Genomic DNA, 27,745 nt, shown 5'->3' with positions numbered 1-27,745 from the left:
CCAGGACTGTACATTTCAAAAAACGTTTTGGGAAGGACGTGAAAGAATATGTTGAGTGAAGTTTATTATAATACAGTCTTTAATCTCAGAAATATCCTAAGTCGTTACATTCTAAATCGTACCGCTCGCAAAATATTCTAAGTCCCGAAATAGTCAGTTCACGCGGATACGTCTTCACTCTAGCAAGTCGCCGTGTCGAATCTTCGTCTCTCTGTTCCCGGGCTCTCGCGATCGTTTTCTCCTCTCCGGACTTCGTGTCTTTCGAGGAGTCGCTCGTCACGTTTCGGTCGATTTGTGTTGTTAATTATTGTTTGAGTCATGCCTGTAACCTTCTCGCTTATCGTTACCTATATTTGTGTTTTCCCTATCTAACGTCTTTCCCTATTTTTCGACCTCGCTATTATTACTTATTTTCGATTCGAGCTGTTGCGGCGGCCAAGTATATAGCGATATAATCGCCACAACGTAAACAGTCCCGGAACATACCTCTGGACCCATATATATGTATATATGTTATAGTCAAAGCCCGAAACGCAGGCATTCCTAGGATTGACTAGTCAATCCTGGGGAACAACCAAGCGTCTTGGTCAAAGCCCGAAATAAGTTTTGCGTTTCGGCTTTTAACTAGTCAATCCTAGGAATAACTAATACGGCTGGTTAAAGTCAGAAACTAAAGAAAAATCACTTCGGCATTTGACTAGTCAATCCTAGAAATAACTAATACGGCTGGTCAAAGTTAGAAACTAAAGAAAAATCACTTCGGACTTTGACCAGTCAATCCTAGGTGTGGCTTAGTTTGGACTGTGTGACTGTTAACAAATAAAATCAAGTTTTTTTTTACTAAATTAAGTTCTTATTGTTATTAATGCCCCGCGACGCGAGATATTAAACGTTAAAGTTGATTCCTGTCATACCGACGAGCTGTAGCGACTACTGGCGACTACGAACATGCCCTGTGGCCACATACGCATGTTCAGTGGCCGCACGCGCATGCAAAACTGCGCAAATTTTAAATGAATCAATTGTGCAGAATAACCCAAGCATCTCGATTCAAGCAGTTAAGTCTCACGCTGGGAGTTTCATTAGTTTAATTATGCGTGGGAAACACACACACACACACGGGGGGGTGCGAGGGGGGCCTTTGGCCCCCCCTCCCCCGCACCCACCCCGTCGGTAGGCAGCGTGGACCTCGCTTTACAACATAAAGTACATGCTAAGTTGTAAAACGAAATTATAAAGTACCGAAGAAATAACAGCTGAAGCCGAGAGAACCGTTTTTGAAAATAGTTATTACCAAGCCGCCGCAAAAGCACAGGCAATAATCAGTAGGCAATAAGCAGCGAATAACGCAGAGGATCCTCCGGCAGAACAAGAGATCCAAAAAAACGGCAGAAACAACGATCCGAGAAGAGTCAAACTAAAACTTCCGGTAATAAAGCTTCCCGAATTTTGAGGGGAATATACTAAATGGCTATTCTTCAAAAACAGCTTTGAGACGACGATCCATCTTGATGAGGATCTCACGCAGACACAAAAGCACCAATACTTGATCGGTATACTGCAAGGAGAAGCGCGGCAGGCGATTCAAGGATTCACCATCTCGGAAGAAAACTACGGCAAAGCGTGGCAATTGCTTAAAGACACATATGATAACCAGATGATGATCATCGAAACGCATCTAGACGAAATGCTGCAATTTCCGGCTATCACAAAGGAGAACAAAACGGACTCCATAAGGCAATTTATCTGGCACATACAGACACATTAAATCACCAGAAGCGCTGAATCAACTAGTAGGAGAATGGGAAACCATTATAATACATCTAGCTAAAAAACGGTTGGATTTCGCAGAGCAGCGCGATTGGCAAACAGTGGTAAAGGACAAAACACCGGACAATATGCTGACATTAGAAGAATTTATCAAGTTTCTGACAGGTCGCTGCCACATGCTAAGAGTATTCCAAAACACGAAGGAAAAATCAGCGTCACAAAAGCCAACTACACAGAAAAAAGGGGAAAAACGGGCATCCCTTGCTGTAACAGCAGCTAGTTGCAAAATTTGTGCAGCCGGTCTTTAAAGTTTAAATGCGAAGAATTACTCAAGTTGCCAATAGCAGACAGATTCAAATTGGTAAAAGAAAAGCAACTATGTACGAACTGTCTCAACACAGGACATTACGCGAAGAGTTGCAGATCATCGACATGCAAAAAATGCTCAAATCGACATAATACTATCTTACATCGAGAGTCGGAAGAGCAATCGACGGATGCACCAGTGGTGACGCACTGCTTACAGAAGCCAGTCATAAAGGAAACGCAGATTTCAACGACTTTCAATAAGTAAGAAGAACCAAGGGGCATTTTTTACGCACAGAGATCAGCTTCTCGTGTGATTTTGTCCACCGCTAAAGTTTACGTGCAAGGAAATGATGGCAGTCGACAATCTTGTCGCGCATTACTCGACCCGGGTTCACAGTCAAATCTCATAACCGAGAAATTAGCGCGAAAGCTCAAGTTACAATATCGATCAGAGGATCGGGCTATTTCAGGCATTAGTCAAACGAAGACAACCATCAGAAAGGTCACTGAGATACAACTCTCGTCTTATAACTTATAACTATAACAACTTCGAAACAACACTAGAATATATATGCCTCGTGTTACCCTCAATTATAGAAGATTTGCCTTAGAGCAAAATTGACGTGAAGAATATAGTCTTACCGAAAGATATCCAGCTAGCAGACCCTGTCTTCGAAGAACCAGGATTCATAGATCTATTGATAGGAGCAGCGTTATACTGGAAAATAGTAATAGGTACGCCGAGAAATCGAATCGAAGGACAACCCGTGTTGCAGAACACGCTATTAGGGTGGATAATTGGAGGAGAAATGAACGAGTCAAACTCCCTCACGCAATCAACCTGCCTAGCCATATCAAATGTTGAATTGAGCGAGCAAGTCGAACGTTTCTGGAAGCGAGAGACTTTCCCAGATACGCCACACTACACGAAAGAAGAGCTAGCATGCGAGACGATGTTCATAGAGACAGTCAAAAGAGATGAATCGGGGCGATTTATCGTTCGCTTACCAATACGCGAGGACGTTAAGCTCGGAGACTCAAGGGATACAGCATATAGACGCCTTATCTCACTAGACGCATGGCAAAAGATCCTGAGTTGAAAGCGAGCTACGTGAAATTCATGGAAGATTACATACAACAGGGACATGTGTCCTGGATTAAGGACGACGAAGGACACGAGACATAGCAATATTTCTTGCCGCACCAACCTGTCATACGACCGGAAAGTATAACAACCAAACTCCGAGTTGTATTTGACGCGTCCGCCAAAACGACGTTAGGAACAAGTCTTAATGATAAGTTATTAAATGGACCAAACCTGCAAAGAGAACTCATTTTTATTATTCTTCGTTTCAGAACACATGAGTTTGTGGTAACCGCAGATGTGGCGGCCATGTTCAGACAGATCGTCGTTGACAAGAAAGATCGTGGCAGTGCGCAGTGTTCTTGGCGATCAAATGCCTTCATGCCTTCAATATAACACGTGTGTTATATTGCATTTATATTGTTGAGTAGGAAATTACGACTAACCTGTACGTTACATGTTGCATTGTGTTTGCTGGGTTGCAATAATTTCTTGATTTGAGAACATTGTAATTTGTGGTACTATTTCGTAGATATTTCTACAAAAAAATAAATATTTCAACAAAAATGTACAAATTTCTATTTCTAGTTAAATTTTGCAGTTATTCATAGAAATTTTTTCCGCCAGGGTAGCCAAGGAAAACAGAGAGAAGAGCCTGAAGCAGCGATCGCTATTCTGGAGGACACCTGCATGGACGATGTTATAACAGGCGCGAAAAAATTAGAAGATGCTATTAAGCTACAAAAAGATCTCGCGAAAATGCTGATGCAAGGTCAGTTTCCTCTAAGGAAGTGGAGATCAAATGACCGGCGAGTTCTACGTACAGCATCTATCCGAAGAAAGCAAAACGGACACGATGCTCGTCATCGACAAAGAAGGACCCTTAAAGACTCCTGGATTGCTGTGGAATTCTACCGAGGATTGCCTACAGTACGAGATTCAGATCTCAAACGCTCAGATTATTACAAAGCGCGTTTTATTGTCTAAAATCGCTCAAGTCTTTGATCCCTTAGGACTCATAGCACCATTGCTAATTAACGGCAAAATCATCATGCAGCGACTTTGGCAACAAGACCTCGAGTGGGACCGACCGGTTCCAAAAGAGCTTCTAGCTGAATGGGAAGCGTATATACTACACATCATTACCGAAGATCAACGAGTTACGAATTCCTAGAAACATTGCTCCAGCACGCGTATCAGAGAAATTCGATGTGTTTGAATTTTGCGACGCTTCAGAGAAAGCTTTTGGAGCGTGTCTCTACGCAGTAAGTGTCAACGGTGAAGGCAAAGTTAGCTCACATCTTATCTGCTCAAAGTCAAGGGTAGCTCCTTTAAAAACGATCTCACTGCCTAGGTTAGAACTTGAGGCAGCCCTTCTGCTTGCTAGGTTAAACGAGACAACAAGAAAATCATTTGGTAACAGCATCGGAGAAACTACGCTGTCGAGCGATAGCACTATTGTGCTAGGGTGGATTAAACTTCAGCCCAATAAACTTAAGACTTTTGTAATTAACCGAGTATCAAGAATAGAAGATTTGACAGAAGGAATTGCTTGGAATCATGTGCCTTCTGAAGAAAACCCAACTGACATGTTGTCGAGGGGTGTTAGCGCAGATACACTGGCAGTCAATCGACTTTGGTGGCACGGACCGCATTGGCTCATGAGTAATCATCGAAGATCCGAGAGATTGAAGAAACCAGAAGAAAACTTACCCAAACTAAAGACGGCGACGAACGTTAAAGATAAGCGAATCAAAGGACATACTGAGGAGAATTTCAAAGTATGGAAAACTCAAGAGAGTTATAGCTTATTGTTTGAGATTCAAAGTAAATTGCAGTGGAGTCAATAAGTATGGAACGCCGTTTTACTTTTTAATAGCATAAATAATATTCTACATAATATAAAAGTTTCAAAAAATAATGTCTTGAGAAAAATAGCTATTTGTACTAATGAATTAAATTTATGTCAAACATAATAAAAATTGGATAAATTAAAATTATGTCAGGACATAATAAAAATTCGGAATTATTTTTATGTCCTGACATAATTTTAATTTCACGAAATAAAATTATGTCTGGACATATATAAAATATAATTTAATTTCAAATTTTTATCACGTTCCGACATAATTTTATACATCCAATTTTTATTATGTTTGACATAATTTTAATTTGATGAATTAAAATTATGTCGAGACATAATAAAAATTGAATGAATTAAAATTATGTTGAGACATCATAAAAATTGTATGAATTAAAATTATGTCGACATCATAAAAATTGTATGAATTAAAATTATGTCGATACGTAAAAATAATTCCGAATTTTTATGATGTGTCGACAAAATTTTAATTCATTCAATTTTTATGATGTCTTGACATAATTTTAATTCATTCAATTTTTATGATGTTTCAATTTTTATGACATCTCGACATAATTTTAATTCATTCAATTTTTATGATGTCTCGACATAATTTTAATTCATTCAATTTTTATGATGTCGACATCATTTTAATTCATACAATTTTTATGATGTCGACATAATTTTAATTCATACAATTTTTATGATGTTTCGACATAATTTTAATTCATTCAATTTTTATGATGTCTGAATTTTTATGATGTCTGAATTTTTATGATGTCTGAATTTTTATGATGTCTCAATTTTTATGATGTCTCAATTTTTATGGTGTCCGAATTTTTATGATGTTTGAATTTTTATGATGTCTCAATTTTTATGATGTCTCAATTTTTATGATGTCTGAATTTTTATGATGTCTCAATTTTTATGATGTCGCGACATAATTTTAATTTCGGAGCTGGTGATTTTCATCCCACAATATTGGCAGCATTGTGTAAGTAGTGCCAACAGTTCTTACAGCTTGAAATCGATGTCTACGTGTCCCAGGTCGGCGATGACGACGTCCAGATAGTGCGCTGCGTAGTTTTCGGTATCTAGGTGTATTAATACCTTGAATTCGATGTCTGCGTGTCCCAGGTTGCCGACGACGAGGTCCAGATAGTGCGCTCCGTAGTTTTCGGTGTCTAGGTGTATTAATACCTTGAATTCGATGTCTACGTGTCCCAGGTTGCCGACGACGAGGTCCAGATAGTGCGCTCCGTAGTTTTCGGTGTCTAGGTGTATTCATACTTTAAATTCGATGTCTACGTGTCCAAGGTTTTCGATGACGACGTCCAGATAATGCGCTCCGTAGTTCTCGGTGTCTAGGTGTATTAATACCTTGAATTCGATGTCTACGTGTCCCAGGTTGCCGATGACGACGTCCAGATAATGCGCTCCGTAGTTTTCGGTGTCTAGGTGTATTCATACTTTGAATTCGATGTCTACGTGTTCTAGGTTGCCGATGACAAGGTCTAGATAGTGCGCTCCGTAGTTTTCTAGGATGTAGGTGTCTCTGTAGGTGTCTAAGTGTATTAATAACTTTGAATCCAAATCTAGGACACGTAGATATCGAATTCAAGGAATTGTTTTAACAACTAGACACCGGAAACTACGGAGCGCACTGCCTAGGTTCCGTCATCGACCTGGAATACATAGATATTACGTATAAAAATAATTAATTAAAATAAAATAAATAAATTTTTCTTGTAAAAAAACTTGGCGCTGCTTTTTGACTCCCGTTGCATACTTCCCTAAATTATTTTTTTATTTAATCAAAAATTTTGGGCTTTATTAAATTCAATCCAAATTTTAATACTTTATTAAATTTCAAGGTCTAGCAGCGCCAAGTTTTTTTTAAATAAAAATTTATTTATTTTATTTTAATTAAATATTTTTATTTTGTACTGTTATCTTTTTAATTCTTTGTGATTAAAATAATTTTTTGTAATATTATAATTTTGTTAAATATAATGTACATAAAGTTAAAAATATATATATCTATGTCTTATAATCGCAATCGAAAGCTTGTATTCACATAATATAATAAAAGTGCCGTTAGATTTGTTTCTGATTAATTAAAAAGCACCATTAACTAAAAACTTACAATTAGAGTTAAATATATATAATTTTCCTATATCTATGTATTCCAGGTCGATGACGGAACCTAGGCAGTGCGCTCCGTAGTTTTCGGTGTCTAGTTGTTAGAACAAATCCTCGAATTCGATACCTACGTGTCCTAGATTTGAATTCAAAGTTATTAATACACCTAGACACCGAAAACTACGGAGCGCATTATCTGGACGTTGTCATCGGCAACCTGGGACACGTAGACATCGAATTCAAGGTATTAATACACCTAGACACCGAAAACTACGAAGCGCATTATCTAGACGTCGTCATCGGCAACCTGGGACACGTAGACATCGAATTCAAAGTATGAATACACCTGGACACCGAAAACTACGGAGCGCACTATCTGGACCTCGTCGTCGGCAACCTGGGACACGTAGACATCAAATTCAAGGTATTAATACACCTAGACACCGAAAACTACGGAGCGCATTATCTGGACGCCGTCATCGGCAACCTGGGACACGTGACATCGAATTCAAGGTATTAGTACACCTAGACACCGAAAACTACGGAGCGCACTATCTGGACCTCGTCGTCGACAACCTGGGACACGTAGACATCGAATTCAAGGTATTAATACACTTAGACACCGAAAACTACGGAGCGCATTATCTGGACGTCGTAATCGGCGACCTGGGACACGTAGACATCGAATTCAAGCTGTGAGAACTGTTGACGCTACTTACACAATGCTGCCAATATTGTGGGATGAAAATCACCAGCTCCGGAATTAAAATTATGTCGCGACATCATAAAAATTGAGACATCATAAAAATGAGACATCATAAAATAATAAATTGAGACATCATAAAATTCAGACATCATAAAAATTGAGACATCATAAAAATTCAGACATCATAAAAATTCAGACATCATAAAAGACATTAAAATTGAGACATCATAAAATTCAGACATCATAAAAATTCAGACATCATAAAAATTCGGACATCATAAAAATTGAGACATTATAAAAATTGAATGAATTAAAATTTTGTCGAGACATCATAAAAATTGTATGAATTAAAATTATGTCGACATCATAAAAATTATATGAATTAAAATGATGTCGACATCATAAAAATTGAATGAATTAAAATTATGTCGAGACATCATAAAAATTGAATGAATTAAAATTATGTCGAGATGTCATAAAAATTGAAACATCATAAAAATTGAATAAATTAAAATTATGTCGAGACATCATAAAATTGTATGAATTAAAATTATGTCGACACATCATAAAAATTCGGAATTATTTTTACGTAGCGACATAATTTTAATTTATTCAATTTTTATGATGTCGACATAATTTTAATTCATACAATTTTTATGATGTCTCGACATAATTTTAATTCATACAATTTTTATTATGTCTCGACATAATTTTAATTCATTCAATTTTTATGATGTCGACATCATTTTAATTCGTACAATTTTTATGATGTCTCGACATAATTTTAATTCATCTAATTTTTATGATGTCCAGACATAATTTTAATTCGTGAAATTAAAATTATGTTAGGACATAAAAATAATTCCGAATTTTTATTATGTCCCGACATAATTTTAATTTATGCAATTTTTATTATGTTTGACATAAATTTAATTCATTAGTAAAAATAGCTATTTTTCTCAAGACAATTATTTTTTGAAACTTTTATATTGTATAGATTATTATTTATGCTATTGAAAAGTAAAACGGTGTGCCATGCAATTTTATTATGTATATCAAATTTTAATTCGTTGAATTAAAATTATGTCGTGACATCATAAAAAATTGGTTGAATTAAAATGATATCGACACGTAAAAATAATTCCGAATTTTTATGATGTCTTGACATAATTTTAATTCATTGTAATTTTTTTTAAGACTATTATTTTTTGATCTTTTATATTGAATGGAATATTTATTATGCTATTAAAAAGTAAAACGGCTTGCCGTACAATTTTTATTATGTTCCGATATAATTTTAATTGGATGAATTACTATGATGTCGGAACATAATAAAAATTCGGAATTATTTTTATGTCCCGACATAATTTTAATTCGTCCAATTTTTATTATGTTCGACATAATTTAAAATCATTAGTAAGAATCGCTATTTTTTTAGAACAATTATTTTGGAAACTTTTATATTGTGTAGAATATTATTGATGCCATTAAAAAGTAAAACGGCGTGCCATAAATAAGGGTGGACCACTATCAGTCGAGGAGTTGCAGCAAGCGGAGCAGACGATCGTCAAAATGACGTAACGAGAGGCGTTCCATGAAGAGATAGAGAATTTACAAAAGGAGCGCGAAATATCACGAAAGAGCAAGTTACGGGGGTTAGACCCATTCCTGGTCGGCGATGGATTGATTCGAGTAGGAGGAAGGCTCCGGCATGTAAGTCTGTCAATGGAGTGAAAGCATCCGATGGTTTTACCTACAAAACATGTAATAACTGGATCCATTATCGGTGAGGAGCACGTCAGACTGCATCATTGTCCGCAAGAACAGCTGCTTAGCGCGGTGCGACATCGTTTTTGGCCGATTAGTGGTCAAAGAGAAGTCAGGAAAGTAATTAAAAATTGCTTAAACTGCTACCGATTCAAACCGGCAATCCTAGACATCAAGATGAGTGACTTGCCTAAGGAGCGTGTCAGTGCTTACGCCAGGCCATTTATTTGCACAAGAATAGACTACGCAGGCCTTCTGCAAGTGCGAGAGAGCAGGCGTTGAGGAAGAGTCAATGTATCGAAAGGTTACGTGGCCGTATTCACGTGCCTCAGCACAAAGGCAGTACATTTGGAGCTGGTATTTGACCTTACCACAGAAGCCTCTTTAGCGGCGATGAGTTGTTTTACAGCAAGACAAGGACTGTGTTCTCAAATTTTCTCTGACAATGAAACGAACTTCGTGGGAGCAGCCCGCGAACTGAAGGAGATTTTCGCCTTTTTAGAAAAGAAAAAGCGCGAGATCGAGACAAGCCTAGCTCAACAGCGCATCGTATGAAACTTTAACCTTCCGCGAGCACCTCACTTTGGAGGCATTTGGGAGGCGGCCGTTAAGATAACCCTTACGAAAAAGTAGTACTAGCAATCAGTACTCAGTACTGAGTGATCAGTACTCGTAGTATATTAGAGAGTATTAGTATGTTAATACTCATGAATACTGCAGAATGGTCAGTACTGTGTCTGTAAGTGCTTACAGTACTGGCAGTACTACAAGCAATAATACTCATTAGTACTTCAAAGTATTGAAGTGGTCAGTACTTTATCAGATTAATATTCGGAGTACTATCATGATAGTACTGCCAGTACTGTAAGAACTAATAGGCACAGTACTGACCATTCTGCAATATTTACGAGTATTAACATACTAATACTGTCAATACTACGAGTATGATCACTCAGTACTGAGTACTAATTGCTATTACTACTTTTTCGTAACGTATCTTAGAAATACTAAATTAATAAAGAACTAATAGGCACAATACTGACCATTCTGCAATATTTATGAGTATTAACATACTAATACTGTCAATACTACAAGTGCTGATCACTCAGTACTGAGTACTAATTGCTATTACTACTTTTTCGTAACGTATCTTAGAAATACTAAATAATAAAATACTAAATTAACACACTAAACTATCAATATCATCTTTGTGGCGGTCACGCCACCAGTGATACACGCCCGCGCGGAAACACTAGTAAAATGGGCAGTTTGCATCGACGCCGCTAAGCGTGGCCTCGCCCAAGCATTCTCTCGAGTTCAAGATTCTGCACCGACTTGTATAAGAGGAGACCCCCTACGGGACCAAATCAGATATTTTCGGGCGCTAGTCGCCTAAGGCAAGAGTTCCTAAACTCTAAGCCTACAATTACACTTTTTGTTCTATTTGGATAGTACTGCGCAAGTACTGCGCCTGTGCCACACGTTAGTATCCCACGAGTATTCAAGAAGTACTAAAAGAGTACTAGAGGAAGTATTGGAGGGAGTACTGGGGGGAGTACTGGGAGAGTACTGAGGGAGTACTGGAGAAAGTACTGGAGGGAATACTGGGGGAGTACTAAAAAAAGTACTGAAGGGAGTACTGAATGAGTATTGGATGAGTACTGGATGAGTACTGGGAAGGAGTACTGACGAAGTCAGTATGGTCGAATTTAGTAGTACTTTGAGTACTTATGTTTTCACCAATACTTTTTCCAGTATTAAAACCAGTACTACTTTTTCATAAGGAACTAAGCGGCATTTGTACACAGTTACACAAGGCAAGGTGCTTACTTTCGAGGAATATTGTACTTTGCTGACAGAAATTGTAGTAATCCTCAACTCGAGGCCCCTTACCTCCCTTATCCAAAGATCCCAATAATTTTGACGTATTAACCCATTGGCTGTGTAAGAGAATTTTACTATTTGGGCCAAAAGTGTGTTGAAAAAAAAGTTTATCGGATTATTATGAAACTTGATACCCTTATGTTTTTTTGGGTCTCTGAATCCGATATGATGTCAGATTTTCAAAAATTCTAAATGGCGGATCCAATATGGCGGATCAAAATTACAAAAAATGGTTTGATTTTCATGAAATTTGGTGGTACCCTTATTTTTTTGGGTCTCTGAATCCGAATATAATGTCAGATTTTCAAAATTCAAAATGACGGATCTAATATGGCGGATCAAAATTACAAAAAATGGTCTGATTTTCATGAAATTTGGTACCCTTATATTCTAGGTAATGTCTAAATTTTACCACCGCACGGCTCTGACACGACACAAACATCTAACGAAGTATGCCGTTTAAACGAATATTTTATATTGTATCGTTTGATACCGACGCACAAATATTTTTTAGATTCGGCGTAGTTAGGGCATTATGCCTGACTAATATATTTGTGAGAGGTGTATTTGCGCTTGAAAAGGACCGGATCCACGGTCGAAACGTAGCGTTTTAGATCAATAAAATTTGGCTAGTTGGGTCGCTTACAATATCTCTGTTACTTTTTATTCTAGGTAAGTTGTAATTTTGGAATTTTTATATTATATTAAGATCTGCAATCTAAAATACTTAAAGAATCCAAGTTTAATAGATATCAATACATTTTTTATAATTTTAAAGCGCCATATTGCATCCGCCATTTTTTAATTTTGATGACATATTTGGATTCAGAGACCCAAAAAACATAAGGGTACCAAATTTCATAAAAATCAGACCATTTTTTGTAATTTTGATGCGCCATATTGGATCCGCCATTTAAAATTTTGAAAATTTGACATCATATTTGGATTCAGAGACCCAAAAGACATAAGGCTACACAATTTCATGTAAATCTACCAACTTTTTTATTTTTGATCCGTCATATTGAATCCGCCATTTTGAATTTTGAAAATCTGACTTTATATTCAGATTCAGAAATCCAAAAAATATAAAAATACCAAATTTCATGAAAGTCAAACCTTTTGTGTAATTTTGATCCGCCATATTGGATCCGCCATTTGAATTTTGTACATCTGACTTCGGATTCGTAATCAGCGACCCCAGAAACTCCCGAGTAACAAGTTTCAAGCAAATTCAAAAAGTTTTACTTTGTTTTTTCTACGTTGCGGCTATAGCCATCATACACACTCTTGGCCACTTTTGTTTTTTGCGGCTATAGCCGTCATACACAGTCAACGGGTTAACCCCGTCCCACTTCCTGGTATGCGATTCACTAGTACAACTGGTCGAGAATATTATTTAGAAACACCAGATAACCGATTGTCTCGGTGAAAACACATATGCAAGGTGCGACAGCAGTTCTGGAGCCGATGGAAGTCAGAATACCTGCAAGAACTTCAAAAGCGAAACAAGTGGACCGAGTCCGGCGAGAACATCAAGATGAACACTATCGTGTTGTTGAAGGAAGACCATGTGCCCTCCTTTCAATGGTTGATGAGTAGAGTTACTAATTGTAAGCTATATTCTGGTAAGACGGAGTAGTGCGAGTGGTCGCGGTAAAAACTAAAAACGGAGAGTTTAAAAGAGCGGTGAGAAAACTGTGCCCGATTCCGGTAGAAGATTCTACTATCGATTAAATAACGCGAGAAAGTGTAATCCGAAAGATTAAAAGACTGAAAAGATTGTTTGCGCAGTTTAGATCATTATAGGTTTAAGACATTATACGTTTAAGAATAAGTAAAGCTCAGTTTCACATATTTTATTCTGTTCATTTATCGTGAGGCGAAAGACAGATTGCTTAATTGTTCTGTAGCCTAAAAAGAAGTTTATTTGAGTTCTAAAATTAATATGTTTCAATTTGAGTTGAATTTTTGTACTGTATTTACAAGATTGTATTTTGAAAGGTAATCCTTCCAAGGGAGGCGGCATGTTAGCGCTCTCGATCCCTCTATCGATAGATAGGAGCGCGCAAGCTATCGACTCGCGAATCGAAGTGTAGTTGAGTCGAGTAAGAGAGGTGAAGTTGATGTAATGTAAGAAACTTAGTATGGAACTTAGTATGTCATTACTGACACCCAAACAAGAGATTAAAATTTTTTGCAGCTTTGTCCTAATTAGTCGATTTATTTGTTATTTTTAACGACGTGCCGACTGGACATTATACTTTGGAAAACATTATTTTGTATATCTATATCATCGCAGCAGTGTTGAGTGAACCTTGCGTTGTATTGCTGGCAAAGATATGTCTTGCGAATGTCATGATTTTGCTTCGCCAAATGCCTGCTTATTGTATTAGCAACTCAATCCTTAATTAGCTTATATTAACATATATAAACCTTAGCACCCAAAGCATGTACTTACGAGTTAGCCTTACCATTATGCGCTGCCTAGCGGCGTCGTTGCAAACTAGCACGGAAAGGTGCATCTTAATTAAAATATTTTATAATATTTCAAAAATATTTAAAAAAAAAAGATTATAAAACCAATAATAAATAAATTTAAAATATTTTTTTAAACATTTTGAAACGAGATTATAAAACAATAATATGTAGATATAATTAATATTTCAAAAATATATTTCGAATATTTAAGAAAATATTGTCTGGGTGATAAAGAAGAACATTTTTAAAAATATTTTAAAAAAATTCTTAAAATATTTTTAAAAATGTTACCACAAAAATTTTTTAAACCGTTTTAAAATATTCCTAAAATCACTTAAAAATGTTTTTTGCAATATTTTTACAGAAATGTTTAGAAATACTTTTTGAAAACATTTTGTGCTGTATAGGCTGATTATATGGTCTCTAGACAAGTATATATACGTGATAAATTTTCAAAATTGTTTATTTCGAAAATAAAGCTTTTTACGAAAAAAATTATCCTACAATTTCGATTTGTTTTGGCATGAGGAATCATCTCGTCGCTTGTACTACGATTTCGCACTCACCCTGTATATTACAGTAGCTTTAAAAAATGTTTGAAAACGTTTGACGCTTTTTAAAATATTAAAATATTATGTAATTTTTTAACGGCAATAACTGTCAATTATGTAACAATTATTCTGTAAATTAGGTTTCTTACTAGGTCACAGTGTCCTTTATATACTTTCGACATTACTGACAAGAATTTTATACACGGAATCCGAGAAGACTAAGACATTAAGTAAAGTTCAAATAGGACTACCTCATCGTGTTAATTATATGGTTGATCTAGACACATATTACGTTCCAATTTTTATACACAGCGCCATATGCGATTTTTCTTACACAGTCTTACTAGTAGTATTCGATGTTCTGTATCTAACACTTGTCGAATACTGCTGCGGTTTGTTCGCGGCTTTGAGGTGAGTCTAATAAACGATCATGGTTTAAGTGCATGGATTCTATAAAGATGCCACGCGAATAATGGGATAGTTTATTTGTTGCGGAAATACTTTTATTCCAAGAGGCGTCATTAAAAAATTTTTTTGATAATATTGAGCTTAGATACCGGTTGGAAACCGCGTTAGTCCTCAAAAACGACAGATTGACGATGACGACTGCAAAAGATAAATCTTATGCGAATATCGCGTACAGTATTCGCAGACACACGGAAACGATGCAGTGAGTATACGGTTGAACGCTTGGCATTATTATCTTTGTACAAGCAACAAAGTAACAAATGATATGTTTGTGTATATTATATTAGATTTGTTGCCGTCATAGAATCAGTATATAGCTTACCTCTCTTTATACATATTGGACTGACCGTACTTATTTTAAGTGTCCTGGGATATCAGGTATATCTGATGAAATTCTCACAAAATTTTAATAGTTTTTGGATGTGCTTTTACATCGCATGTATAAATTAATAAAATATTTAGTAAAGCTAATTTATTTAACTATATTTACTATATTTCATTAATTATATATCTTGTCTTTTTGTCGTGTAGGTGATAACCAACACAGAAAATATTAATCGCCTTTTAAAACCCACTGCTTATCTAAACGGACTTTTAATTAACGTTTTCTTCGAAAACTGGCAGGGTCAGAAAATCATAGATTCCAGCGAGAAAGTGTTTAAATCTGCGTACGTTTTGTATAATATAAGCAGTAGTTTGCTAAATCATATAATCCATGAAAGCATAACAAAATAGCAAGCGGATAAATAAATAATGAAATTTTAAAATTTCTTCCAAAAATTGTAGGTATAATTCAGAGTGGTACAATATGCCAATAGCAGCGAGGAAGCTTCTTATAATGATGATGATAAGAAGTGAGAGGCCATCAATACTAAGAATGGGTAAAATCATTGTACTGTCATATGTAACTTTCAATACGGTAAGTGTAATTGTTTTATAGAATTTATATGTGCAATTACCATAGACGTATATAATAGACTGAGCATTCCTATTGGAGAGCTGTAGAGAAGATATCAAAAACATAGATATGTTTGCTGAGACGCTTTTCTTGTCTAATTGTGTAGTTGGTGTGAAGAAGGTAAGGTGGATGTTGTGTGAGCGTGTTAACATGTGCGCGCGTCCCCATAGGTAGCGCGCATTACCTAGCTGCGCAGTCCGATGCGCAGACGTCTTGATGCGGGCGACACGCGAGTCGCCAGGGAGCATTGTGCAAGCAACCGTGCCACGTATTACACGTACAATATAAAGTGTTCTAAAAGAAGATGCAGTGTACATTCATTACCCGCTTTTCCTTACCATTTACTGGATCCACACCAGTACATGTGCGGCTTGCCTCTGAAAGGCGGCACATACACAACAATTGGCGACGAGGACGGTCTAATTCAGCGATCAAAAAGTGTCTCAAGATTGCAATTTTCCAGTACCGCGACAATTACGCGCGGTTATTTTGGGAGACACACGTGGCACGAACGCAAATTCTCGTACGTTCAAGAAGTGAAGAACGTACTGAAAACTTTCGCGAAAGATAAGTACAATGGCACATGCACCGAATACGTTTACAATCGAGCCTTTCGATCCTACGGTAGGACAGTTTTCGAAGTGGCAAATGCGTTTGGAAGGTGCATTCAAGATTTTCACTATCGCGAACGCAGATCGCGTACCGTATCTCCTGCATTATGTAGGCCCTACAGCATTCGGAATGCTAGCGGACAGATTGAGTCCAAACAATCCGTATACGACGGATTATGAAGACATTATAAAAACATTAAAAGATTTTTACGAACCAACCCCACTCGAGATCGGGGAAGTGTACAAGTTTTACCAGAGAAAACAAGAAGAGGGGGAGACTGCTCTCGAATTTTCGGCAGCGCTACATAAAATTGCGCTCAAGTGCAATTTTGGCGAGCACATTAAAGTCGCCATAAAAAACCAGTTCGTCTGTGGGCTCAGGAATCGACGGGTTCAAGGCAGATTGCTCGAAACCAGGGATCTGGATTTGGAACGGGCGGTCCAAACAGCGGCTACTATCGAGTTGTCCGAGAAGAGGACAAAGCAGCTACAGGGGGAGACGGAAGTTACCCAGGTACATGCAGCCAAGAAGGCAACGGGCAGCAGCAACGGCAGTTTCAATAAAGATAAGCCAAAAAATTTTAACAAGAAAAATGTTAAGCCGCGTTTTCAAAATTTGAGTAAAATTACTTGTTACCGGTGCGGTAAGAATCACCTTGCATCTCAGTGTTCGCTAGATAAAGCAACGAAATGTAATGCGTGCGGTAAAGCCGGGCATTTGCGTGTGGTTTGTCGTACTAACATAAGAAATGTAAATAAAGTAGATTGTTTACCCGTAGAGCACGTGCAATTTAGAGATAAGTTTTTCACAACGTTATTAGTTAATAATAAGAGTATTAAGTTCGAGGTCGACAGCGGTGCGGCCGTTACTTTAATTTCTCAGTCCCTTGTGAATAGATTATTTCCAAAAAATAAAATTCACGAATCGGATATACAATTATTTTCATATTGTAAGCAACAGGTTAAAGTGCTTGGTTACATGGTGGTAGAGGTGCAAGATGGTAAAAATTCTCGTGAATTAAATTTGTACGTTTCAATGCAAGAATGCAAGCCATTGCTGGGTCGAGAATGGATCTTGCAAATAAAAAATAATAAAGTAATGCATCAATTTCGGGGACAATTACATACATTGCACAAAGTTGATGACGCGAGTAATTTAGAATTACAAAAGTTATTGAAAGAATTTTCTAATTTAACGAATCCGGCCATTGCAAAAATTACGAATATGCAAGCAAGGCTTACGCTAAAAGATAAAGCAAAGCCTGTGTTTATTAAAGCGCGCCCAAGTTCCTTTTCGTTTACGTTCTTTGGTGGAGGAGGAATTAGATAGATTAGTTTCTGAAGGAATATTAGAAAAAGTCGATCATTCCGAATGGGCTACACCCATAGTTCCGGTTATTAAAAAAAGCGGACAAGTACGTATCTGCGGGGATTTCAGCGTAACACTGAATCCACAGTTATTGATCGACGAACATCCGTTACCTACGGCGGATGAATTACTGATTTCCATGGCCGGTGATACAGTTTTTTCTAAAATAGATTTGCTACAGGCCTATTTACAATTAGAGGTTCGGCCGGAAGACCGTTCCCTGTTAACTTTGAGCACGCACAAGGGTCTCTATAGATTTACGCGTTTAATGTATGGTGTCGCAGCAGCGCCAGCGATATGGCAACGCACCATTGAAAATATATTAAAAGATATTCTGGGAGTAGTAGTTTTTCTCGATGACATACGCGTCGCAGGCATTGATACGAAAGATCATCTACAAAAGTTGCGTTTAGTTTTAAGTCGTTTGGAAAAATACAATATTCGCGTAAATATGGAAAAGAGTGAATTTTTCATGCCGCAAATTTCGTACTGCGGATACATTAATAATAAAGACGGATTACATAAAGATCCGGTAAAAATAGAAGCGATAAATCTCATGAAGAGATCTTCCAATGTTTCGGAAGTTCGTAGTTTCTTGGGGATGATTAATTATTGTGGGAGATTCATCCCTAAATTGAGTTCAATCTTATACCCATTAAATAATTTGCTTCGTAAAGATACTAAATTTCAATGGACTTCTCAATGCGAGAAGAGTTTTCAAGATGCAAAGAATGCGTTTATTAGTCCTAAATGTTTAGTACATTTTGATCCACGGTTGCCAGTACGGTAGCTACAGACGCGAGTTCTTACGGGGTAGGTGCGGTTTTATCGCACATCTATCCAGACGGCTCAGAGAGAGCTATACAGTACGCCTCACAGACACTTTCGCCTACTCAGAGACGATACTCACAAATTGATAAAGAAGCATATGCAATTATTTATGGGGTTAAGAAGTTCCACCAGTATTTACAGGGTGCTAAATTTATTTTGATTACTGATCATCGTCCACTTACACAGATTTTTTCGCCAACAAAAAGTCTTCCGATTTTTACAGCATTACGTATGCAGCATTATGCATTATTTTTACAAAATTTCAATTACGAAATTAAATACAGAAAATCGGAGTTACATGCAAACGCGGATTGTTTATCTAGATTACCCATTCCACAGGAAACAAATGAAGTTGATTCGGTAGATAGTTTTCAGTCAGGTACATTTGATTCATTGCCAGTAAAAGCGTCAGAGGTAGCTACAGCTACAGAAAAGGATAAGGAATTATCCACAGTTCTACAATTTTTGAAAACGGGAAAAATTACAGGGAAAGAAAGAACTTTCCATTCGATTAACTTGAACGAATTTACATTACAGGACGGGGTTATTTTCCGGGAATCTAGGGTGGTTATTCCATTTAATTTACAAAAGAAAATTCTGCAGGAACTGCATACAGGTCATTTCGGCATCGTCCGGATGAAACACTTAGCTAGAAGATATGTCTGGTGGCAGAAAATTGATAAAGATATCGAGAAATTAGTTGCAAACTGTAAAGATTGCAATGCGTTTCAAAACAATCCTTCAAAGGATGTTTCGCATATATGGGAACCGTCTACAACGCCGTTCGAGCGTGTACATGTCGATTTTGCAGGACCATTTTTAGGTCAATATTTTTACATTCTGGTCGATTCTTTTTCAAAATGGCCGGAAATACATATTGTTAAAGATTTAACGTCACGTACGACGATAAATCTTACTCGGGAAATTTTTGCAATGCACGGTTTACCTAGATATTTTGTTTCAGATAATGCTAAGACTTTTACGTCTAAAGAATTCAAAGATTTCTTGTTATTTAATGGGATTGCACAGAAGTTAATAGCCCCCTACCATCCTGCGACCAATGGCCAAGCGGAGCGTTACGTACAAACGCTTAAAAATTCATTAAAGCGAATGCGATGTACTTCAGCGAATGTACATGTAGAATTGCAAAAATTGTTGTTACAATATAGAAATACGCCTCATGCGACAACAAATACTTCGCCGGCGGAAATGTTATTTTCGCGGAAATTACGTACTAGGTTAGATTTATTGCGACCTTTCGAAGAAAAAGTTAAGTATAATACGAGTAGTACGCCTGTAAATTTTGAGGAAGGGAGAAGGGTCAGTTGTCGAGATTATAGAGGTAAAGATAAATGGGTTTTTGGTACAATCGCGCAGCGTTTAGGAACGCTTAATTATAGTGTTAGGTTAGACGATGGACGTACGTGGAAACGTCATGTTAACCAGCTGCGGAAAATCGGTAAAGACACACTGGTTAAAGAGAAAGAGTAAGACTCTTCTTTTGCTGATAGTACAACGGAAATGACGGATACAAACTGGGAGCCGTCCAAGGTTTCAAATTCAAGTCAGGTTGCGTCTGACGAAACCGTTAAAGATCAGAATGTGTCTAATAGTATAGTTAGTGATTCGAGTACGATTAAGGCTCCTCCGTATTCACCCCTTACGGGTTTAGAAAGAGCAGATTCGAGCTCTGATTCGTTCGCGACGCCTCCAAGCGTGATAGCAGCGTCTACGCCTATACAGGCACCTGCAAGGATTGTAAGTGGGACTGTTGATAATAAAAACAACATTACGCCAGTTCAGCCTTCACGTGTACCACGTAACCGAAAGCTTCCGTTATACCTGCGTGATTACTTCGTCCTGACCAGGCATAGTTCACCATCTTTTGGGTCCCAACGTGTACGCTCTGGGTGCGCCTCTTCTCGCGATGAGAACGAGACGCCCCGGGAGTGCGGAGCCGCATCGCGACGCGGCCCATCCTCCCTCGGTCGACAACCAGGGCCGACCTTCACTTTCATTACGCCTTTAGGTGTCTCGCTCAAGTCCCAATGACTCGCGTACATGTTAGACTCCTTGGTCCGTGTTCCTCTCGGGTATTCCGTAATAGATTAAGATTCGTAAATCACACAGCACCCCGTACATTGTATTCATAAGCAAGGGGAGTGTTGTGTGAGCGTTCACATGTGCGCGCGTCCCCATAGGTAGCGCGCATTACCTAGCTGCGCAGTCCGATGCGCAGACGTCTTGATGCGGGCGACACGCGAGTCGCCAGGGAACATTGTGCAAGCAACCGTGCCACGTATTACACGTACAATATATAGTGTTCTAAAAGAAGACGCAGTGTACATTCATTACCCGCTTTTCCTTACCATTTACTGGATCCACACCAGTACATGTGCGGCTTGCCTCTGAAAGGCGGCACATACACAACAATGGAGAAACAAAGAAACAATCTCAGGGTTCATTGGTTGATACTGCGATAAAGCGTGTTTTAGCGTGTACAGAATTGAGTCTCAGCAAGCATCTCTGTCCTTTAGATTTTGCCTATAGCTCTCCAATTGTAATGTTCAGTCTATCCATATACGTCTATGGCAGTTACTTTGTAAAAATAAAATTTTGTTTAAGGTGTTGCGTACATCATCGTCATACTTCATGTTGCTACGGTCTTTGTAATGAAAATTTTAGAATGTAACTAAGAATATCTACATTTATCTATTATCATTTATCACACGCTAGTAACAGATAAAAATAAAATCTTGTAAGATCGCACATTTGTAAGCTAACTTTCCTTTCAGTGCCTTTTCTGTAGATAATTAAATAAAGCTATAAAAAACCCATTAACTTCTAAAGTAAAGAAAATTCCTTTTCTTATGAGGAATCCACGATCCTCTGTCAAAAACTATCATACAAAATATTTATCAATATAAAGAAAACATTTTTTTTTACATTTTTTATTATTAAAGAACTACGCGCACGCACACGCACGCACGCACGCACGCACGCACGCACGCACGCACGCACGCACGCACGCACACGCACACGCACACGCACACGCACACGCACACACACACACACACACGCACACACACACACACACGCACACACACGCACACACACACACACACACGGACACACACGGACATTTTTTTAAACGCAATTTTTTGACGTATTAGAACATTCTGAACATATTGGCATCAAAAACTCAAAAAACAATATTTTCTTTGGTTTTTTTCTACTCCTATTTTATAAGTATATAATTCTTTTAAATTCGGTTAATTAAACCCAACTTTACATACGCAATCAAAGGTTCATGTACAAAGTTTACGAAAACAAAGCTTTCTCTATAAGGAAGCAAAATAAGCCTTTGCATGACATTGTGACAATTATGAATTATACGATAGAAAATAATTTTATTCATATTTTCTTTATTAATTTACAAAGGACCTCGCACAAAAAGGCTGCGAAATGGCTCCCAGTCAATTTGGCTGAAATTTGAATATGATGTAGTTAATGTTGTCCTGATCAAATGTCTCATAGGGCTGGAAGACCAATAATGGCTAGTTTTTGAGATATTCGACTCCAAACATTGAGAAAATAGATGTTTTAGCGTATGTATCCCACACAGCACAGGATATTTTGAGGGACATTTGTGCATCCGCTGGATATCCACCGGATATTAAATATTTACTGGATATCCACCAGTTATTGAGATATCCCACTTTATCTGTAGGACGTCCCTCAGATAAAGTGTGCTGTGTGGGATATAGCTTTAATATATACGAATTGCATGTGTATTCGTGTGCGCTCGCGCGCATGCAGGTGTGTGTGCGTGTGTGTGTGTGTGTGTGTGTGTGTGTGTGTGTGTGTGTGTGTGTGTGTGTGTGTGTGTGTGTGTGTGTGTGTGTGTGTGTGTGTGTTGTGTATGGGTGTGTGTGTGCGTATGCGCGCCCGCGCGGGCGCGCGTGTGGAACTTCTAATTAAGGCACGTGTCTATTCCTTGGAAGTGGTCGGTTGCCTGCATCAGCGACGGTTTGAATTAGTGTAGTTGACGGATATTTTATGTGCTCTTCGTTTCTAGCATAACCCAAATACCACAAAACGCTACATATGTGAGCACAAGTACCCAGTGTACGAGTACCAGACTTGCAGGTACAATAATATCCTAATATTGGTGACAGCTTCTCGTCTATGTTTTCGTCCATACCATCGTCTATCTCATTATCAACTTTGGATTTCATATAAATCCATCGATGATAATGAGATAGACGATGGTATGGACGAAAACATAGACGAGGAGCTGTCACCAATATTAGGATATTATTGTACCTGCAAGTCTGGTACTCGTACACTGGGTACTTGTGCTCACATATGTAGCGTTTTGTGGTATTTGGGTTATGCTAGAAACGAAGAGCACATAAAATATCCGTCAACTACACTAATTCAAACCGTCGCTGATGCAGGCAACCGACCACTTCCAAGGAATAGACACGTGCCTTAATTAGAAGTTTCACACGCGCGCCCGCGCGGGCGCGCATACGCACACACACACACCCATACACACACACACACACACACACACACACACACACACACCTGCATGCGCGCGAGCGCACACGAATACACATGCAATTCGTATATATTAAAGCTATATCCCACACAGCACACTTTATCTGAGGGACGTCCTACAGATAAAGTGGGATATCTCAATAACCGGTGGATATCCAGTGGATATTTAATATCCGGTGGATATCCAGCGGATGCACAAATGTCCCTCAAAATATCCTGTGCTGTGTGGGATACATACGCTAAAACATCTATTTTCTCAATGTTTGGAGTCGAATATCTCAAAAACTAGCCATTATTGGTCTTCCAGCCCTATGAGACATTTGATCAGGACAACATTAACTACATCATATTCAAGTTTCAGCCAAATCGACTGGGAGCCATTTCGCAGCCTTTTTGTGCGAGGTCCTTTATTAATGTAATTTAAAAATACCTTATTTGATAAGAAAATCATTAGATTGCATTTTATATAATTATTAAATTTAATTCCATGTGCTAAATAATTTTAAACCGTTATGTCACGCAGATTATCACTCAATTACTATATTTATTTATCGTGTACTAGTTGGGGCAAAAAGTAATGGATCATAACGATCGCGTGTTGACATTGACGTAGTTAAAACATACAACTACTGCCCAATAAATTTAATACAAATTGAACAAATATTTTACACAAAATTAAATTATCTCCTTTGTAAGAAATGTTTGACATACATAATAATACAGTTCCGTTTGTACAAGTTAAGAAAACGAATCAATTCTAAATAATTTTTAAAAACATATAATAATACTGAAGAGCACTTTACCTTGTACGTGTTGAAAAAAAGTATGATAAAAGCTCTTTCTAGTTTGAGTACAATAAGACTTGTCATAATTTCCTTTATATGATCATTTTCCTATTGATACTTTGAGTAATTTTACTTTCCTTTTCTAAGTTGTACGTGCATCTGTTCCGTATTTCACAGTCTTACGATTTGTACGCTAATACAGAATTTTCGAAATTTTTCTTCTAAAAAATGTAAAATTATTATTAATATAAAAATAATGTAGATATATTACTATTTAAATAATAGCAGAGCGTTGTCTATATTTACGCGAGAAAATAATTAAATATAATAAGAATATCAGTACTCATGCTTGAACTTTTATCTTATTGATAAAACATCTTTTATGTCTATCTTTAATTTTTAAAAACAAGAAAAATCTTTAATAATGAAAATATGTAATACAATAGACACATAGACCTTTGATAAGTTCATACGTCATAACTATTATTTTCTAATGTAACCGATTTCAAAGCTTTTCGTAACAGTCCTGTCTTAGATCGACTCTACTTGCAAATAAAATTTTCATACCTCTTTTGTCTGCGTCGAATCCACGAAGACGATATTTTCAGCATGACTGTTTCTCTTCTCTATAATTGCGTAATTTCCATAAGATAATCTTGCGACTTTACAATGTGCCGTTTTGGTTTCTGCGGCATAAACACGTTAGCGACAAATATGCATTTTAGATTTTACGACAATCAAACATTAAATGGAATTCTCAAGAGACCGACAATCTATACCCTATAATAAGTAAATTTCGCTTTTGTAATAGTAGCAGCAGGAGGTAAGAGACAGAATGAGTGATATCGAACAGTTCTACCGAATTTTTTATTAGACTGAAAGTTGTTAGAGGCGATATTGGAGCAGTGCAGTAGTCAAAACCGAGTGTTGAAGATGGATACATCTAAGGATATCTTTCAGTCTCGATTATATAAACTCAATCGTACGCTACTTTCGTTGCTGGGGCAATGGCCCTTTCAAAAGAACAAAGACAGGCGGGTTATCTTTGTGACGGTGTCGGTTATCGGTCTAACACAAGTCATCGCGCAGGTATGTTTTCTACATTGTGATTCTTATTAACCCGGGAACGGTCATTTGGAGTGATTTTTGCACTCTTGTGTCCAAAATAAAGCTCACGTCACAGTAATTTTAATGCTTCTTTCGATTTTTAAATATTTTTTTGTTTTTTTCTTTTTCAGAAAATATTGATATTATTACATATACTGTCCACAAATACTAATAAATTATAGAACAATTAAAAATATGCAATATGTAATTAATAACAGTGACTTTTGATTAGGGTCTAAAAATCATCCCCAGGTGACCGTTTATGCAAAAAAAAAAAAAAAAATAAGATGACATGGTTTCCAAGTTAATCATCAATCGATCAATATTTTTAAAAAGATCATCTTCTATTTTAATAACATCGGAAATTAAAACTTAAAAAACAAGAGATATGAAAAGACACATAAATACTAGAAATTCGAAGTTAAAAATATTTGAAATTATCAGTGTAGGTCGAACATCTATATATATATATATATATATATATATATATAAGTCACGTCTGTCTGTCTGTCTGTACGCGAACTACTCATTCGTTAATGGACCAAATTTTTACCAAAAGTATATGAAATAAGGGTAGAATTTACCGGGGATGAACCGATCTTTTTGGAAACCGGTTCCAAAATTTTTTCAAAATTTACGAGAATTAATTGACCAAATCTTAAAAAATTGTATATGAAGTAAGGGTAGAATATATATGTCCCAGAGAGTGCCATAAAGTGTACAATTTTTCGTTACCAATCTTTTTGGAAACCGGTTACAAAATTTTACCAACTTTTCGGGAATTAATTGACCGAATCGTAAAGAATTGTATATGAAGTAGGTGTAGAATTTCCCGAGAATTGCCATAAAGTGTATAATTTTTCGTTACCGATCTTTTTGGAAACCGGTTCCAAAATTTTTCCAATTTTTCTGGAAATAATTGACCGAATCTCAAAGAATTGTATATGTTGATTTTTTTGAAACCGCGAGTTTAATTTTTCATTAATGTGCTGATTTTCTTGAAACGTTTCCGATTTTTGTTTAAAAAAATCTGTGTGATTTTTTAAAAAATGTACGTTAGAAGACGATCAGGATGATCTATTGCTAAGAGCAGCACTAAATTATGAAATAAAGGAAGCTGTAAAGGCCAAAAAAAAAATAAATCTTTTTTTTATAATAATTTTCGGGAATTAAATTGTTTATAGGTCGATTAGTTTTAAATGAAATATGTTGTATGTAGGATTTGTTACCGATTTTCTGGAAACCGGTTTTTCCAATTTTTCGGGAAATAATTGACCGAATTTCAAAGAGTTATATATGAAACAGGGGTAGAATTTTCCGGGGAGTGCTATAAGTGTATAAATTTTTGTTACCGATCTTTTTGGAAGCCGATATCAGAAATTTTTTAAATTTTTTAGGAATCAAGAGACACGGTAGTGTCTCGCGCCAAGTACACGCGGAGCGAGACCGACCGTGACTCTTTTACGCGACGCGACGGGTTGCGAGTACCCGAGATGTTGAGATCTCGATAACGAGTGAACGGATCAAGTTCTAAGTAGGCTTGATCGATAGCTTGGGGTCCAATTAGGGGGGGGTTTCTCTCATAATATTTCGCTACGTGCCCTACGAGCGGAGATATTGCGACGCAAAGTCCAAATGGGAAAATTTATTTTTAAGATACTCCTCCTCCTCCTCCTAACGCCGATCTTGTATGATGACGTCATAATCAGAAACGTCACTTTCACTTTTTCGACGCTGGCGGCGCAGGTATCGCCAGTTTCGATATCGCGCGCGTATTTCAAAATTAGGTCGATAGACTTATCGGTCAGGAGGAAGATTTTTATTTAGGTAAATTAGGTAATATATAATATATATTGAGTCAACGGAAAAGAAGGTTCTCTACGCTCTACGCTTGGCAGAAAGTGCCGCTAGGGAATTTTTAAGTCGATTCTTATGAATCAAGCTTGATATAATATATATTTATTAAGTCAACGGAAAAGAAGGTTCTCTACGCTTGGCAGAAAGTGCCGCTAGGGAATTTTTAAGTCGATTCTTATGAATCAAGCTTGAATTCGATGTCTAGGTATCCCAGGTTGCCGATGACGAGGTCCAGATAGTGCGCTTCATAGTTTTCGGTGTCCAGGTGTAATAATACGTTGAATTCGATGTCTACGTGTCCCAGGTTGCCGATGACGAGATCCACATAGTGCGCTCCGTAGTTTTCGGTGTCTACGTGTATTAATACCTTGAATTCGATGTCCACGTGTCCCAGGTTGCCGATGACGGGATCCAGATAGTGCGCTTCATAGTTTTCGGTGTCCATGTGTAATCGTACGTTGAATTCGATGTCTAGGTGTCCCAGGTTGCCGATGACGAGGTCCACATAGTGCGCTCCGTAGTTTTCGGTGTCTACGTGTATTAATATCTTGAATTCGATGTCCACGTGTCCCAGGTTGCCGATGACAAGATCCAGATAGTGCGCTTCATAGTTTTCGGTGTCCAGGTGTAATCGTACGTTT

General features: G+C 37.4%; 2 protein-coding genes across 2 annotated transcripts; both read left to right on the top strand.

Moving 5' to 3' along the window:
* The first annotated feature begins 3,965 nt into the window (after nucleotides 1-3,965).
* LOC139820374 (uncharacterized) lies at nucleotides 3,966-5,013 on the top strand. The gene is made up of 2 exons (XM_071790570.1): nucleotides 3,966-4,288; nucleotides 4,338-5,013. Exons 1-2 carry the CDS (start codon nucleotides 3,966-3,968, stop codon nucleotides 5,011-5,013), a joined length of 999 nt encoding a protein of 332 aa, XP_071646671.1.
* Nucleotides 5,014-14,414: 9,401 nt separating this feature from the next.
* Nucleotides 14,415-21,817, top strand: LOC139820140 (putative odorant receptor 85d). Its single transcript, XM_071790163.1, has 6 exons — nucleotides 14,415-14,963; nucleotides 15,106-15,222; nucleotides 15,308-15,398; nucleotides 15,552-15,688; nucleotides 15,807-15,939; nucleotides 21,415-21,817. The coding sequence occupies exons 1-6, from the start codon at nucleotides 14,821-14,823 to the stop codon at nucleotides 21,460-21,462; spliced, it is 669 nt and encodes a 222-aa protein (XP_071646264.1). The 5' UTR covers nucleotides 14,415-14,820; the 3' UTR covers nucleotides 21,463-21,817.
* The last annotated feature ends 5,928 nt before the right edge of the window (nucleotides 21,818-27,745 follow it).

Source organism: Temnothorax longispinosus, chromosome 10 (assembly GCF_030848805.1).
Source record: "Temnothorax longispinosus isolate EJ_2023e chromosome 10, Tlon_JGU_v1, whole genome shotgun sequence".
NCBI lineage: Eukaryota > Metazoa > Arthropoda > Insecta > Hymenoptera > Formicidae > Temnothorax > Temnothorax longispinosus.
This window is presented reverse-complemented; position numbering and strand designations above follow the sequence as displayed.